The 17812-nt window shown below is 46.0% G+C and overlaps 1 protein-coding gene and 1 long non-coding RNA gene across 2 annotated transcripts in view; one reads left to right on the top strand and one right to left on the bottom strand.

The window, feature by feature from the left end:
* Positions 1-395: 395 nt before the first annotated feature.
* LOC140460891 (uncharacterized) lies at positions 396-12185 on the top strand. Its single transcript, XR_011954377.1, has 4 exons — positions 396-475; positions 2025-2067; positions 5508-5666; positions 10009-12185. It is a non-coding gene; the product is annotated as an uncharacterized lncRNA (long non-coding RNA).
* A 446-nt stretch (positions 12186-12631) lies between these two features.
* Positions 12632-17812, bottom strand: part of LOC140460023 (uncharacterized) — a 204267-nt gene continuing 199086 nt past the window's right edge. The window contains exon 12 of the mRNA XM_072554429.1: positions 12632-14161. Within this exon, the coding sequence (XP_072410530.1) occupies positions 12831-14161 (1331 nt within the window). The 3' untranslated portion in view covers positions 12632-12830. The remainder of the gene's footprint in view (positions 14162-17812) is intronic.

Raw genomic sequence — 17812 nt, 5'->3', positions numbered from 1 at the left:
GGGGCACACTCTCTCTCAACAAGGACAAAAGACATACAAAAGTGGAGTAACCAGACAAAACGCAGAAGCAATAAAATGTCGAACCACAGTGGAAAAAAAAATTGTGGCTCTACCCCTTTTTTCCCTGTTGGCATTTGGACACTTCAAATCTGTCAATAACAGCAGCAGCCTCAAAGAGCATACTGCGCATGTTTGTCGGTGTCAGCAACGCAGTACGCATGCTCGCCGGTGTCAGCAAAAACTGGTGCGCATGCGAATCGCTGTCGGCAAATAAAACGCGAGACCTACTTTTGATTGACCAATAGGGAGCACAGGAGGACCGGAAGGACATTGGTCCTCCTGCCAATCAGAGTCACCCCATTGTCTGAACGCGGAAGTTGGACCATGAGGTTCTGAAGCTGTTGCTGCTCGTGTCTGAGTGAACATTGAGCTTCATCCCAGACTGCAAATTCCTCCCTCTGTCCATTATCTGGGAGTACGGCACTCTCTTCTCTTGTCACCTTTTCCATTTATTTTTTTCATTCTGGGATTCAGTTGTTGACTTGCAGCAACTAAAAGGAAAGGGAGTGTGTCGGGATGGGGACAGACTCTGGAAACGTTGCGCCAGGTCTGTGTCTCAATTGGCAAAATACACAGGCGGGCGGCTGGAAGAACACAACAAGTCAGGCAGTATCAGGAGGTGGAGAAGTCAATGTTTCGCGTGTCACCCTTCTTCAGGATTGGGGATGAGTGTAGGGGGCGATGCAGATAAAGGGTGTGCTGGTTGGTGAAGTGGGCACAGGTGGAGACAGGTAGAGGGTTCGACCTAGGCAAAAGGGAGGACTGCAGATGCTGGAAACCAGAGTTTAGATCAGAGTGGTGCTGGAAAAGCACAGCAGGTCAGGCAGCATCAGAGGAGCAGGAAAATCGACGTTTCGGGCAAAAGCCCTTCATCAGAAATTTCCCCAGGGTAGGGGAGTCCAAAGCTAGAGGACATTTGTTTGAGGTGAGAGGGGAATGATTTAAATGGGACGTGAAGGACAACTTTTTCACAGAGACAGTTGTGCATATATGAAACAAACTGCTAGAAGAGTTGGTGGAGGCTGATACGATTATATTTAAAATACATCGGGATGGTTTGGAGTTGTATGGGTTACGTGCTGGCAAACGGGACTAGATTAATTTCAGATATGTGGTCGGCCCAGACAAGTTGGGCCGTAAGGTCTGCTTCCATGCTGTGAAAGCAGAAGTGTGGTTGTGAAGACTGGACTTTCTGAGCAGCTTTCAAAGATGTAAAAACAATGACTGCAGATGCTGGAAACCAGATTCTGGATTAGTGGTGCTGGAAGGGCACAGCAGTTCAGGCAGCATCCAAGGAGCAGCGAAATCAACGTTTCGGGCAAAAGCACTTCATTAGGAATAAAGGCAGAGAGCCTGAAGCGTGGAGAGATAAGCTAGAGGGGGGTGGGGGTGGGGAGAAAGTAGCATAGAGTACAATGGGTGAGTGGGGAAGGGGATGAAGGTGATAGGTCAGGGAGGAGAGGGTGGAGTGGCTCGGTGGAAAAAGAGATAGGCAGGTAGGACAAGTCCGGAGAAGTCATGGGGACAGTGCTGAGCTGGAAATTTTGAACTAGGGTGAGGTGGGGGAAGGGGAAATGAGGAAGCTGTTGAAGTCCACATTGATGCCCTGGGGTTGAAGTGTTCCGAGGCGGAAGATGAGGCGTTCTTCCTCCAGGCGTCTGGTGGTGAGGGAGCGGCAGCGAAGGAGGCCCAGGGTCTCCATATCCTCGGCAGAGTGGGAGGGGGAGTTGAAATGTTGGGCCACGGGGCGGTGTGGTTGATTGGTGCGGGTGTCCCGGAGATGTTCCCTAAAGCGCTCTGCTCGGAGGCACCCAGTGTTTTGCCCTTATTGGGAGCAGAAGAATGTAATCAAGTCTTGCATTTGTGAGAGAGCAACTGAGTAAGGAAGTACATCTGGGATTTTGGTGGTAAATGGGAATTCTTTGCACTGTGGGATGAAGCCCAACCCTATCCATTTATTTCAGCTCGTGGGTGAGACTCGGCAGTTCATGCAGGCAGTCAATCCAGGTAATATTTTATAAATTCCTGCTTTGGAAATAGAACTAGTCTGATTCAAGATTGGGATATAGACAGACTCTGATCTCACACCTTTAATGCATGGTCTGAGCTGAGATGACACCTTTTCTTATAAAACCTTAAGTTATTTCAAGGAAGTGTCTTTCAGGAAGTTCTGGGATTTACATATTAATGATACCTGCAGACCACTATGAAAGCTGAAAGGCTTAACAATCCAGGTTTGTTCAATATATCATTTCAGTGGCAGGACACCGTAATGTTTTTCTATAAATTCTGTGCGTTATGATCTTCTCCACAACCACCTGATGAAGGAGCAGCACTCCAAATGCTGGTCCTTCCAAATAAACCTGTTGGACAATAACCTGGGTGTGTGTGATTTTTTTTTTACTTTGTCCAGGTTAGGTTGGATTGATCATGCTAAAGTACTCACAGTGCCCAGGGAGGTGCAGGTTTGTGTAAATTGGCTGTGCGAAATTACACATAGTGTCCAGGGATGCGCAGCTTAGAATGGATTGGCCATGCTAAATTACCTATAGTTCCCAGGAATGTGCAGGTTAGGGTTAATTGGCCAGGTCAAACTATCCAGAGTGAAGATCTAGACCCCTCTTAAGGGGCCTTTTAGTTCGCGATTGGTCTAAAGAATCAATGAAATGCAGTCTGTACAAAGCAAGGTTATCAGTTTAATAAGGCAGCTTGACCCAATTCTGTCCAGCAACACAGTGATTAAAGCTTCTGTGTTCCATGGCGAAGTTGTGCAATTACATTTGAAAATGACACGTTATTTATTTAGGTTTTTTAAGAGACAGTACAGCCTTAATTACGAGAAAAGACCAATCAAATGTAATAAGGTGACATGATTTAGAGCAGGTTAATCCAATGATATTTCCTGGGAAAGGGGTCTTAATTACGTAAATCATCATGCCATGGTAGCAGCTCAAGGTTAGTTCAAATGGTCAATTAATGTGTCCGTGTTCATTTTAAACAAACTCCATTGTCCTTTTATCTTTGGATTGTAGCTTAATTCTGCAAAACAGCAGGACAAGTTCACAGAGTTCAATCATTATTCTCAGCTATTTTGTGTATTATTTTAAATTGAAAAGCCATTTTGTGGTTAGTAAAAATCTACATATACTTGTTGAGTCTGACAATACCCTAAATTCAAATTTTAGATCCTCACCTGAAGCATCAGAGTCTGAGGGGTGACCTGATAAACGTTTGTAAGAGGCATGGATATGGTGAATACCCAAGGTCTTTTCCCCAGTGTAAGGGAGTCCAAAGCTCGAGGGCATATGTTTGAGGTGAGAGGGGAATGATTTCGAAGGGACCTGAGGGGCAACTTCACACAGAGAGTGGTGCATGTATGGAACGAGCTGCCAGAGGGAGTGGTGACGGCTGGTACAATTACAACATTTAAAAAGCATCTGGATGGGGATATGAATAAGGAGGGTTCGGAGGGATATGGGGCACATGCAAACAAATTAGACTAGATTAATCAAATGTTGTCTGATTGTGTGCCGCATCGTAACTAAAGTGAATGAATTGACTGCACACACTGAAGTGAATAATTATGATCTGAGATTCCTTACAGAAACGTGGCTTCATGATGATAAGGATTGGATCCTGAATATCGAGGGGATGGTCAAATGGGAAGCTAGGCAAAGGCAGAGAGTTGGCACTGCTAATCAAAGCACTGATCACAGGGTAGTCTGGTGTCAGCTCGGATTTCAGGTCCTGATTTCTCTGTCCTCTGATCTCCCTGTTCCCACAGAGTAAGATGTTGGTCTGTTCTCAGCTCTGCTGAATTTCTGCTGAAGCTTTGACCCCACCTTTACACCTTCCGGAACAATAAAACATTCAGTCAATCAAGCCCCAACCCACAATCCCCCAGCCTGTCAACCGACCAGGCACAGACCATAATCATAGCATGGAATCAAACAAGAAAAATGAAACAAAATTAAAAACTTATCGGTGCTCAGGCTTAATGTTTGTTCATTAGGAAGCAAAGCAGAAATAGGGGTCTCCCAGGATTTTTATACTGCTCTACTTGACGAATTATCTCTCCCTTACATCTAACCATTTGCACCCAGCTATGATTTACAACAATATTTACACCAACAGAAGCGAAGCATCTGTTATCAAATAGACGTAGAGATATACAGCACCGATACAGACATTTTCTCTCCCTCACGCACGCATGCGCACACATGTCCAATGGGGGTTGAATGTGTATTTGCAGAATCATGTTTGCAGATACATTTTATTGTGCATTTTTGCGCAAAATCTGCAAGCAGTCGGTACACGTAATATTTTTTAAATTCCACTTTGGAAGTGGAACCAGTTTGACTCAAGATTGGGATACAGACAGACTCTGGCCTCAATCCTTTTAATGCATTTTCTGAGCTGAGATGTCACTTTTTGTTATAAAACCTTAATTTATCTTGAGAAGATGGCTGACACCAAGTTCTGGGATTTACATATTATTGATACCTGAAACCTGTACTAAACGATGAAAGACTTAACAACCAGGCTTGTTCAACTTTGTCCAGGTGAGAGTGGATTGACCGTGCTAAGTTACCCATCGTGCCCAGGGAAGTAATGTCTTGATGGTGCCTTTCCCCCAACTTCCCATGTACGTTAACCATTTCATGCTAAAGTTGTTCCTCAAGAAGCTGCATTGCAGGCTCACCCTGAAATGACAGTTTATTTTGTTTCCCAAAATCTGACCTGCTCACTCTCTCGGCAGTATCCGAATGCTGTGAAAGATATTAACTTTCAGATGGAGGTATTCAAAATTCAGAGTAGTGATATTTTTGCTTTTCTGTCCCTATAAAATCCTGAATCAACACCTTCAGGAGAATGAGTGAGAGCGGAGTGGTGCTTTCAATTTCATGGAATAACAAAAGAACATTCCGCTGAATCGCTTGTTCTGAATTTCTACCCTGCACTGACAGGGAGGACTTTTGTGATCTCTTTTTATCAGAGTACTTGAAGATCTGAAGACTGAAGTTTCAAAATCAACAGATGAAAGGCCTACGCCCAAAACGTTGACTCTTCTGCACCTCGGATGCTGCCTGACCTCCTGTGCTTTTCCAGCGCTACACTTTTCAGCACTGACTCTCCAATGTCTGTAGTGGTCACTGCCTGAGTCACTCAATTCGTTGGGACTGCAACGATTTTCAGCTATGATTCTGTGATATTAACTTTCAGGCAGAGTTATCCAAAATGCTCTTCTGTTTCTGTACAATCCTGAATCAGAACATGCAGGAGGATTAGTTAGAGTGGAGTGAGAACAGAGGGGGAGAGAGAGTGGGATGGTGCTTTCAATTTTGTGGAACAACAAAAGAAAAGCATATTCCGCAGAAAGTTGAATTGCTTGTTCAGAATTTCTACCCTGCGCTGACAGTGAGGACTTTTGTAATCTGTTTTTGCAGAATATTTGAAGATCTGAAGGAGGAAGCTTTGAAACCAACAGATGAAAGCCTTATACCGGAAACATTGACTCTCCAGCGTCTGCAGTTCTCACTTTGACATCAATGTCTTGACAGTCACTCAATCCATCGGGACAGGCAACAATTTTCAACTATGATTCTGTGAGAAGGAGCAAAGGTTTTTGGGTCCCATTTAAGTATATTTTCAGTATCAGTGGGACTGGGATGAGAGACCCTACCATTGCAGTGCAGTGTGTGTGTGTGTGTGGAGCGTGTAACAACTATACGGCCTGGAAAGAGGAATTCACAGCAGAGAGGGCCTGTACACACGTTTGTATGTCACTGAAGTTTTGGCCATGGAGAAACCAGAGGAATGCCACTCTTTGGAGAAACCGTGGAAGTGTGCCAACTGTGGGAAAGGCTTTCGTGTCCCATTTGCCCTGGAGACTCATCAGCGTAGCCACACTGGTGGGGGGGGGGGGGGGGGGGAAAGACCCTTCAGTTGCCCCAAGTGCAGAAAAGGCTTTACCCAGGCCTCTGCACTGCTGACCCACCAGCAAGATCCACACGGGGGAGAGGCCTTTCAGCTGCCCCGAATGTGGGAAGGCCTTCAGCGATTCCTCTTCCCTGCTGAGGCACCGATGGGTCCACACGGGGGAGGGACCATACCCCTGCCCCGAGTGGGGGAAGGCCTTCAACAGTTTACCGTCCCTGCTGAGGCACCGACGGGTCCACACGGGGGAGAGGCCTTTCAGCTGCCCTGAGTGCGGGAAGGCCTTCAACAATTCGTCCAACCTGTTGAGGCACTGGCGGGTCCACACGGGGGAAGAGGCCATTCCCCTGCCCCCAAGTGCGGCAAGACCTTCACCCACTCCCTCCACCTGCAAAGCCACCAGCAAGTTCAGGAGCTATCGCAGGGGGATTGTAGGAGCGACGGCCGAGTACCAATATCGACTGGACTATCAACCAAGTTCCAGGGATCCCGGATTTGAATCCCGCTGTGGCAGATGGTGGAATTGGAATTTGGTCAGAAATCTGGAGTTTGGAATCTAACAGTGAAACCATTTTTTGGTGGGGGGGGGGGGTGGTGAGAAAACCCCCATCTGATTCACTCAGTCATCCCAGTCTGGCCTATACGTGACTCCAGACCCACATCAGTGTGGTTGACTCTACACAGATGCCCCAACCCCCACCTCCTGGCAGATGGGCAGGGAGACACTTACTTGGAGACAGGGTGTGGGCTGAAATTGCTGAGTGAGGCAGTTGCGGGTTTTGGTACATTAATACTTAATCCCAGAGCTTTTTTAAATTCACATTCTCAAGGTGACATAAGGTCTTCTAAAATAGGTGACAGCTGGGTTCAGATATTGCATTAAAGGTGTGAACATTGAATCTGTATCCCAATCTTCAATCAGACCAGTTCTATTTCCAAAGTAGGAATTTATAAAATATTACATGGATTGATTTTCTGCAGATTGCTCAAAAAGTGCACAAAGTTGAATATATATGCAAATACAATTCTGCCAATACAAATTCACCCCATTGAGTTGTGTATGTGCACATGCATGCATGAGAGAGCATGTGTGTGCATGCGTTGAGTGTTTGCTTGGTACAATGAGTGTAATGGAGTATGAGCCTGTGTGTGTGTGTGTGTGTGTGTGTGTGTGTGTGGTTCGAGAGAGCAGATGTGTATGAGCAAGGTATGAATCAAAGCGAGGGGTTGTATTCTGCTAAAACAGGGAAGGGCAGGACTTGCACAGAATGATAGGGCCCTGGCTCATGTTGTGCAATAGAGAGGTGTGTGTGTGTGTGTGTGTGTGTGTGTGTGTGTGTGTGGGGGGGGGGGGGGGGGGGGGGTGGGGTTCAGTTACATCGTTCTTTGGAAGTTGCATCACTGGTAGACAGGGTGGTTAAGAAGGCATTTAGCACCATTGCCTTCATTGTTCACACCATTGAGTACAAGGGTTGGGACATCATGTTCAGGTTGTACAGGATCTCCACACGGGTGTGGGCGGGGCCGGGGAGGGGTGGGCGGGGCCGGGGGAGGGGTGGGCGGGGCCGGGGTTGGGGATGGGCGGGGCCGGGGAGCCTCACCTTCACCAAGTCACAGCCACCTTGCGCTACAACTGTTCATTCACAAAAACAAACTCTCCTGTCTCACTCTGCAGCTGCGGGGGGAAGAACACATAACACATTTAAAGGGCTGAGCTACAAGTAACGGGGCATTTTTATATTTAAAACGATACATTGAAATCTAAGGAGACTTGGACATAATTAATGGTATATGGTAATATTTACAAAGCATGACCATATTGGAAATAGTGCAGCCACTTTGAAAAAGGGGTTTGAGGTGACCTTGAGATGCTTATTTTCTTAAAAATTAACTAAGTTATTACGATTTGAAATGATCGTGCAGGGGTAATGTAACCAGTAAATGGCAAAGGTAATTGCAAAATTCTTGAAAAGAAAACGATTCCAGATATATGCGGATGCAGGGCAATAATTCAACAAAAGAGCCATTATTAATTTTTTGGGACCAAACACTCTCCTTTTGAGAGATATAAATAGGAGCATCAATATTGAAGCAGAAATTCCTATTTTTGTTCTCCCAAAGTCTCTGTCTTGTCAGAGTACAGTGCAAGCCAGTACCATTTGTTTTGCCATAGTAGACCTTGCAACTCAACCTCACCGAATATTCATATCTGTGTTCTTAGCAGTCAAATCCTGGCTCTGCCAGTGATGCTTACATTCCACGAACAAATAAAACAGATTATGGTGCTGCTATCACTGCATGTGCCAGAATTAAAAGGATGAGAAAAATTCTGAACTCACACCACACACAGTTTGTGTACAATGCCATTATCTCTACTTAGTCTGTACCAAATTAAGAGCAGCCACAGTTGACATTTCTTTGGCAATTCTACATGCTGACTTTCTCTCATCACAATCTCTTTGACGTTCTTGTATGTGCCTAAATTAATCTTCAGATTGTTTCACAATTGAATAATGTTACTAGACTAAAAATTCACAACTTCACCAACTGCCAAAACATTTTTTTTAGGCTATTCGGGCAGTAGCAGTGACAAATGCAATATCAAAGCAATACAAAGTTATGAAGAGGGTTACATACACTTAACCAAATACAATGGCAGTGCAGAGAATTTCAGAAAAAGTGCAATAAATATTCACTTTTTAACCCCTTATTCAACTCATTCAAGAATTTCAAAGTGAATTTGTGGTAATTCAAGAGCAAATGGCAACATTTGTTTGTTAATAGACTCACCATAAATTGTGAAAGATCACTTTTATCAAAGTCACAATGTTGAATCCCAAACGGAGCAATTAAGTACAAAGTTACTTTCAACTATTTAATAAGACACTGCAAACTTTATTTCATATCCAAATTATAATAAGATCTTTACAAAGGAAATATATTAAACAAAATAGCTTTCCGGGGTATCAATATTGACAACAGTTGTGCAGGTATTATTTGGCAATTGACCAACTAATTGAAATAATTTCAGAATAAATGAGCTGCTTCATTATTATACATTGAGATATTTTAATACCAATCACATGAAAAGGAAATCTTTGCCTTAAAGAGCCAAGTAAAGTTAAATAAAATAGAAAAGCATCTTACAGAATTCACTTCAAATCATCTCTGGTGAATCACAAGAAGATGATGCTCAATAAACCAAATGATGGACAATCACTGGTAATGATGGAAAAAACATTGTAAAGAATGTAGATATCTCAATTGTACCTTAAAAGAATATCTACTCTGCCTTGGACAAGGACAACTGAAAGGTTTTTTTTGTCTGATTGAAATCTACAATAACCAAGCTTTAGAAAATCCAACACTGAGCCCAATCTGGAATAAAAGTTTTTTCCCCCCAGGAAATCCTTTTCAGCTTTCAGCCTTCTCCAGCTACGATTAGCACGAAGGAAAGGTGAAGCTCAGTGGGGAAAGGCTGAGTAATAGCATATCTAGGCTCTCACCTAAGTATTCTCCGAAGAAAAACATATATCTGGATGGGGACATGAATCGGAAGCATTCAGGAGGGATATGGACCAAATGCTGGCAAATGGGTCACTAGATTAATTTAGGATATCTGGTTGGCCTGGACTGAAGGGTTTGTTTCTGTGTGTCATTACAGACTCCCCTCTTCTGGGATCCCCATACCAGCTGTTATTTTCATGGAATAATCTGACAATTGTTGACTTCCATCAACCTCTTCCATCCGGAGAAATTTCCTCTCTCTGCAAAGTGTGGTTCACGTTGGCAAGTTCAATCCTCCTCCGGTCCTCAGGAACACACTCTATAATGCACAACGTTCTCAATACCTGTTTAATGTTCAGTGGGGAAACTACTTTCAGTCCAACAGTTAGACAGAATTCCTCAGAAATGTTTTTGGCAAATGCACTGCTCCCACGAAAGCTCGTGGGCCCATAGTTCAAATGCTTTTAACAACCTGTTTTTATTTTCATTTCCCTGCCTCCCCAGGATGCAGAATTTCTCCCACCAGAAGTTGTTTGCCCTGAAAAAAATCCAGCAGGAAGACGATTATGGAGCTATCAATAAAAATGCCTCATATGGGTCACCCAAGGTTAAAAATGGAAGAACATCTCTCTTCAAAGTTACTGTTCGTTTGCCCTTTCAAAATTCCTCGAATTTAAGGTGTTCCATTGTAGCATTTAATTATGAACCATTAAAAGCAGTATCCAGTCTCATCTGAGTGAGGAACTGACTGAACAAGCGAAATAACTTTTCTGTCTGCTCTTTAGATGTGACATCCTCCCCCTCTCTGTGTTGATGCAACAGGATTACCAGAGCTGGAAGTACCACTCTCTGAATACAATTGCTGATTAACAGTTTACTTGAACTGCTTAACGTAAGGATTTAAAAGCTGCTCGCCCGATCTCGCACAAAGTACAAAAAACAAACTGTTGACCCGTGCCTGCACAGAGGAGAAATTTCACTTGGAATAGATCACAAAATAAGAACTGTTACCAGTCCCATAACTCATGTGTTTCCCATGGACAAAGTTAAACATCACCCAACACCAGGTTATAGTCTAACAGGTTTGTTTGGAAGCACTAGCTTTCGAATTACCCATAATGACCAGGGATGTGCAATTTAGGGTGGATTGTCCATGGGAAATACGGAGGATGGGAATGGATATGGGTGAAACTCTTTGGAGGGCCAGAGTAAAATAAATGGGCTGAATGGCCTGCTTCCACATTGTCGGGGGAGGCATAGAATCCCAACAAAGGAGCATTTTATCGGCATCTATCCTGTCAAGCCCCTTTCAGAATTCTACTGGTTTCAATACGATCACTTCTGGTTCAGAGAGGTAGACGGCACAGAAACAGACTGTTCGGTTCAATTCATCCATGCCGACCAGGATTCCCAAACTAAACTAGTCCCACTTGCCTGTGTTTGGCCCATATCCCTCTAAACCTTTCTATGCATGTACTCCATCCAAATTCCACATGCAAACCACCCTCTGTCAAAACATTGTCCCTCAGGTTCCTTTTAAATCTCTCTCCTCTCACTTTAAAGATATATGCCCCTGAGCCTTGACTTCCCCTACACTAAGGAAGAGCCCTTCGCTATTCACCTTACCTCCATTCCTCATGATTTTATCAACCTCAATAATGTCACTCCTCAACCTCCTGTGCTCCAATAAATAAAGTCCAAATCTCTTCTTATAACTCAAACCATCTAGTCTTGGCAACATCCTGGTAAATCTTTACCGAACCCTCTCTCATAGGAAGACTTCTCTTACAGGGTCACCAGAATCGTACTCAGTACTCTACAAGTGGCCTCACCAACATCATGTACAACCTCAACATGATGTCCCAACTCCTATACTCAGTGGGGTGAACAATGAAGGCAAGTATGCTTAATGTCTTCTTGACCACCCTGTCGAGCAGCGATGCAACTTTCAAAGAACTGTGTACCTGAACCCCACCCTGTCTCTCTTTTACAGCACGACAAAGGGTTGGACCCTTAAATTGTTCATGGGCTTCCCTTCCTTGTTTTAGCCAAACGCAAGCCCTCGCTTTTGATAGCTCACTCATACACACGCTTTCTCTCCAGACACCCACACATACACGCCCCCACCACTCTCTCAGCGTATACTCCATCACGCACTCACTTTACCAAACATGCGCAGACACTTACGTGCACTCTCATGCACAAACTCATCACTTTTTGGGCAAACTTGTATTGGCAGAAATATGTTTGCAGACACATTCTACTTTGCTCAAAAAGTGCACAGTCTGCAGGCAGTCAATCCATGTAATATTTTATAAATTCCTACTTTGGAAATAGAACCAGTCTGATCCAAGATTGGAGTATGACAGACTCGAACCTCACACCTTTAATGCATTGTCTGGGCTGAGATGTCACTTTTTTAAAAAAAAACCTTAAGTCATCTCGAGAATGTGAATTAATAGTAATTCTGGGATTTACAGGTTAATGAACTGAAACCTGAAACTCAGTCTAAAAGGTGAAAGACTGAACAGCAATCTTGGTGTGTTCAATATGTCATTTCAGTTACATGACACTGATCTTTTGCTATAAAATTTGGGTGTTATGATCCTGCTCCACAGTTACATGATGAAGGAGCAGCGCTCCAAAAGCTCATCCTTCCAAATAAACCTGTCGGACTATAACCTGGTGTTGTGTGATTTTTAACTTTATCCAGCGCAGTCCAACATCGGCCTCTCCACATAATTTCTCGCGAACACTGCCCACACCTCCTGATGCTTCCAGGAAACTTTACAACGCCGATGAAACGGCACACTCTGCATTCCTGAAAAATTGACAAGTTCTCACGATACTGGCTGCTCATTCACGACTCCAACTGATAGGCGACATTGGAAATTTAGTGCAGGAGGCTGAAAGAAATGACAGCTTTAAAACAAAAACTCTTGGAGCTCAAAGCTTTCAATAAGAGTCTGAGCACAGCAGCAAGTTCAGGTAACCTTTATTGCGACCCAACTTTGTTACAGCTTCAAACCCCCTCAGCAAAATGGCAGAGAAAAAGCAGTTGCTTTTTAAACAGCTCAAAGTCAAAGCGCACACACCCCCCCACCCCCATTCTCCCCCACCCATCCCCCATCACTTTCTTTACTATTGGTCACCACCAAGATGTCCCTTTGTAACTGGATCCTTGGTACAGCCTTAACCTGGAGGAATTATTGCCTCACTCAGCAATTTCAACCCATACCCTGTATAGCGCCATCTGCCGCAGCGGGATTCAAACCCGGGATCCCTGGAACTGGGTTAATAGTCCAGTCGATAATGGCACTCAGCCATCATTCCTTCAATCCCCCCTGCGGTGGTACGTGAACTCGCTGGTGCCTCTGAAGGTGGGAGGAGCGCGTGAAGTCCTTTCCGCACTCGGGGCATCTGAAGGGCCTCTCCCCCGTGTGGACCCGCCGATGGGTCAGCAGGTGGGAGGAATTGCTGAAGGCCTTCCCGCAGTCGGTGCAGGGGAACGGCCTCTCCCCCGTGTGGGCCCGCTGGTGTCTCAGCAGGGTGGAGGAATTGTTGAAGGCCTTCCCGCACTCGGGGCAGCTGAAGGGCCTGTCCCCCGTATGGACACGTTGGTGTCTCAGCAGGGTGGAGGAATTGTTGAAGGCCTTCCCGCACTCGGGGCAGCTGAAGGGCCTCTCCCCCGTGTGGATCCGCTGGTGGGTCAGCAGGTTGGAGGAATTGCTGAAGGCCTTCCCGCAGTCGGTGCAGCTGAAGGGCCTCTCCCCCGTATGGACGCGCCGGTGGGTCAGCAGAGAAGAGGAATTGTTGAAGGCCTTCCCACACTCTGGGCAGCTGAAGGGCCTCTCCCCCGTGTGGATTCGCTGGTGGGTCAGCAGAGAAGAGGAATTGTTGAAGGCCTTCCCGCAGTCGGTGCAGCTGAAGGGCCTCTCCCCCGTGTGGACCCGCTGGTGGGTCAGCAGGGAAGAGAAATCGCTGAAGGCCTTCCCGCACTCGGTGCAGCTGAAGGGCCTCTCCCCCGTGTGAACACGTTGGTGTCTCAGCAGGGTGGGGGAACTGCTGAAGGCCTTCCCGCACTCGGGGCAGCTGAAGGGCCTCTCCCCGGTGTGGACCCTCCGGTGGGTCAACAGGTTGTAGGCCTGGGCAAATCTCTTCCCACATTCAGGGCAGGAGAACGGCCTCTCCCCTGTGTGGGCCAGCTGGTGTCTCAGCAGGTGGGAGGCCCGGGTAAATCTCTTCCCGCACTTGGGGCAGTTAAAGGGCCTCTCTCTCGTGTGGGAGCGCTGGTGCCTCAGAAGGTCGGAGCATTTGCTGAAGGCCTTCCCACACTCGGGGCAGGAGAACGGCCCCTCCCCTGTGTGGATGCGCTGATGAATCTCCGGGGCAGACGGGAAATGGAAGCTTTTCCCGCCATCAGCACACTTCCACCGTTTCTCCACGGGGCAGGATTCCTCAGGTTTCTCCATGGCCGAAGCTTCAGCTGCGCGCACACACACACGTTTCCAGCCCCTCCCTGCCGTCAATTCCTCTTTCCAGGCTGTAGATGCTTCTACACACCCCACACTCAGTGCACTGCAACAGTAGGGTCTCTCATCCAGTCCCACTGATGCTGAAAACGTACTCAAACAGGAACCAAAACGCTTTGCTGCTTCTCACAGACTCAGTTGAAAATTGTTTCCTGTCCCGATGGATTGAGCGACTGTCAGACATTGACGTCAAAGTGAGGACTGCAGACGCTGGAGAGTCAGTGTCAAAATGTGTGGCACTGAAAAAGCGCAGGTCAGGCAGCATCCGAGGAGCAGGAGAGTCAATGTTTCGGGTGTAAGGACTTCATGCGTTGATTTTGAAGCTTCTATCTTCAAATCTTCAAGTACACTGTTTATAAAGAGATTACAAAAGTCATCACTGCCAGGGCAGGGTAAAAATTCAGAACAAGCAATTCTACTTTCTGTGGAATATTCTGGTCTTTTGTTACTCCACAAAATTGAAAGCACCATCCCACTCTCTGTTCTCACTCCGATATAACTAATTCCCCTAAAGGTGCTGATTCAGGATCTTACAGGGGCAGAAAAAGCAAAAACATCCAAGACTGACATCTCCCTGAATTTTGGATAATACCACCTGAATGTGAATATCTTTCACGACACTGGGATCCTGCTGAGAGTGAGCAGGTCTGATTTTGGGAAGCATAAAAAAAAAGTGTCAATTCAGGGTGAACCTGCAATGCAGCTTCTTGAGGAAGAACCAGACACAAAATGGTTAATGACCCCGGGAAGGTGGGAGCAAAATGAGACATCAAGGCATTAACACCGACGCACTTCAGTCAAACTCTTCTGCTTCCAGTCAGGGCAAAACATGCTCTGAAAGTCCAGCCTTCACAATCACAAGATGGTCATAAATCCTATCCCTCAGAATCCTTTCCAACACCTTGCAGACGACAGATGTGTTCTTGCCTTCCCCCACAAACATCCACTTCTTTGTTGTTCAAAAATCAGATGAAACCAGCCTTGGATATATTCAATGACCTTATTCTCTGAATCCTTTCAAGTTTCACAACATCCTTCCTCTAGCAGAGATACCAGAACTGCACACAACATTCCAAAAGTGGCCTAACCAATGTCTGGTGCAGCTACAACATAACTTCACAACTTTTATAAGAAGAGCATTGGGAAAGTTTTCAAAACCAACAAAAAGAATGGAGGGATAAACCGATCTTTTGCGGGTCAGCTTGGAACATCAGGGCGGGGGGATGGGAATGAGGGAAGGAAGCTGAATGTGCTGGAGCCAGGGTGGAGGAAGAACAGAGGATGCAAAACCGGCTTGAAGCTGCAATGAGGAATATTGCATGTGCTGTACTTGTACCTGTTGCAGTTACTGGTGGGAATCGTGTGCATTTTAAACATCAAAACAGAAAAGATATCCAGCCCTCCCCCCTTCCCAATCTCTATCCTTCAGTCCCTCCTCACCCGGGTAACTAAGACACATACCTGAGTTTGCGGAGTCTGCTCCCTCCCTGGATTCACTCCAGTTGCTACAAGTGACCAATTTCCCCTCCTCCCATCTCTGTCTCCCTCCCAGGATGAAGAGTCGCCCAGAGGGAGGGAGATTCACTTTGAAACGGACAGGGCCACTTCCGCGTTGTGACGTCACAAAGGAACTAGGGGCGGGGCGAGGAAACGTTACGGTACAGGAGGCGGGGCGAGGAAAAGTGGAGGTTGAGGGGGCGGGGCAAGACCGACTGCGGGACGCTGCACTGCGCATGCGCTGCTCCTTGGGGCGTAGGGCAGGAGAACACACTTTCCAAAAGCCCCCTCCCTTCAGAGAATCCCCACAGTGTGGAAGCAGGTCACTCGGCCTCACCGACCCTCCCACACCCACATCCCTATCCCCATTGCTCTACATTTAACCCTGAGTCATGCATCTTACCTGTACATTATGCCTAATTTAGCACGGCCAATCCACCCGAACCTACACATCCCTGGGCACTATGGGGAATTTAGCACGGCCATTCCACCCTAACCTGCACAGACACAGGTTTTTAAAAGTAGGTGAATAGGTTGGGTCTTTAAAACAAATAAGTGATTTTATAGGTTAGATATTGGGATGATTCTATTCATGAGGGAGTCCAAAACTGGAGGATGTAAATATGTCATTAATAAATCTCATGAGGAATATAGAAGTAACTTATTCCTCTGATTATGGTTAGAATGTAACATTCTGTAGTTGAGGTAAATAGCATTGGTGCATTAAAGAGGGCCAACAGCATGGCCAACTTGTATTTATGTAGTGCTTTTAACATAAACCATCCCAAATTACTTCTCGGGAGCCTTGTTAAACAATATTTGACCCAAGATGGATGTCAAATTCCAGCCTTGAGTGACTGTGCAAACTCCATACAGACATTCTTCCAGTGTCTGCATGGGTTTCCACTGGGTGCTCCGGTTTCCTCCTACAGTCCAAAGATGTGCAGATTAGATGAATTGGCCATGCTAAATTGCCCATAGGTACATTAGTCAGAGGGAGATGGGTCTGGGTGGGTTACCCTTCGGAGGGTTGGTGTGGTCTGGTTGGGCTGAAGGGCCTGTTTCCACACTGTAGGGTATCTAATCTAATCCCTGGGGCACTATGGGGAATTTAGCACGGCCATTCCACCCTAACCTGCATATCCCTGGGCACTATGGGGAATTTAGCATGGCCATTCCACCCTAACCTGCACATCCCTGGGCACTATGGGGAATTTAGCATGGCCAATCCACCTTAACTTGGATAAAAGTTAAAATTACAACTCCAGGTTGTAGTCCAACAGGCTTCTCTGGAAGCAGTAACCTTTGGAGTGTCATGAGACATAAGCATGGAAACAGACCCTTCGGTCCAACCTGTCCATGCCGACCAGATATCCCAACCCAAACCCATCTGCCAGCACCTGGCCCATATCCCTCCAAACCCTTCCTATTCATGTACTCATCCAAATGCCTTTTAAATGTTGCAATTGTACCAGCCTCCACCACTTCCTCTGGTAGCTCATTCCATACACGTACCACCCTCTGCATGAAAAAGTTTCCCCTTAGGTCTCTTTTATATCTTTCCCCTCTCACCCTAAACCTATGCCCTCTAGTTCTGGACTCCCCGACCCCAGGGAAAAGACTTAATCTATTTTTGGAAGCAGTAACTTTTGGAGTGATTTGGGTTCAATTCCCGCTTCGGGCAACTGTGCGGCATTTGCACGTTCTCCCAGTGTCTGAGCGGGTTTCCTCCCACAGTCCAAAGAATTGCAGGTTAGGTGAATTTGCCATGCTTAATTGCCCTGTAGTGTAGGTGCATTCGTCAGGGGTGAATGTAGGGGAATGGGTCTGGGTGGGTTGCTCTTCGGAGCGTCAGTGTGGACTTATTGGGCTGAAGGGCCCGTTTCCACTCCGGAGGGAATAATTATTTATATAAAATGCCCCCGATCCATGAGAGGGCCCAACATTAGTTTTAATTGGGTAGTAGAAATCTGAAGGATAATTGCTCGCTTCAGGACATCCAGACGTGAATGAATTTGGCACAGGACACATTGGGCAACTATTAAAGACTCCGTTGTATTTCACTGGGTTGTGGACTCATGCAGAGACAAGAACAACTTACTTTGATAACAGTGTTCGATTTGCAAATGGAACGGCTGACCGATATTGAGAGTTTGCACACATGGTTAAGCAGCTATGGGTCATAGCCAGGATTTATGAGGCTCAACTCCCTAATTTGCACTGTTCTGGAAAGTGTGCGCTTCATTTGCCTTGGAAGGAAGAAATAAACAAGAGCTGAC

Source organism: Chiloscyllium punctatum, chromosome 36 (genome assembly GCF_047496795.1).
Source record: "Chiloscyllium punctatum isolate Juve2018m chromosome 36, sChiPun1.3, whole genome shotgun sequence".
NCBI lineage: Eukaryota > Metazoa > Chordata > Chondrichthyes > Orectolobiformes > Hemiscylliidae > Chiloscyllium > Chiloscyllium punctatum.
Note: the sequence above shows the minus strand (reverse complement) of the source record. Positions and strands in the feature narration are given on the sequence as shown.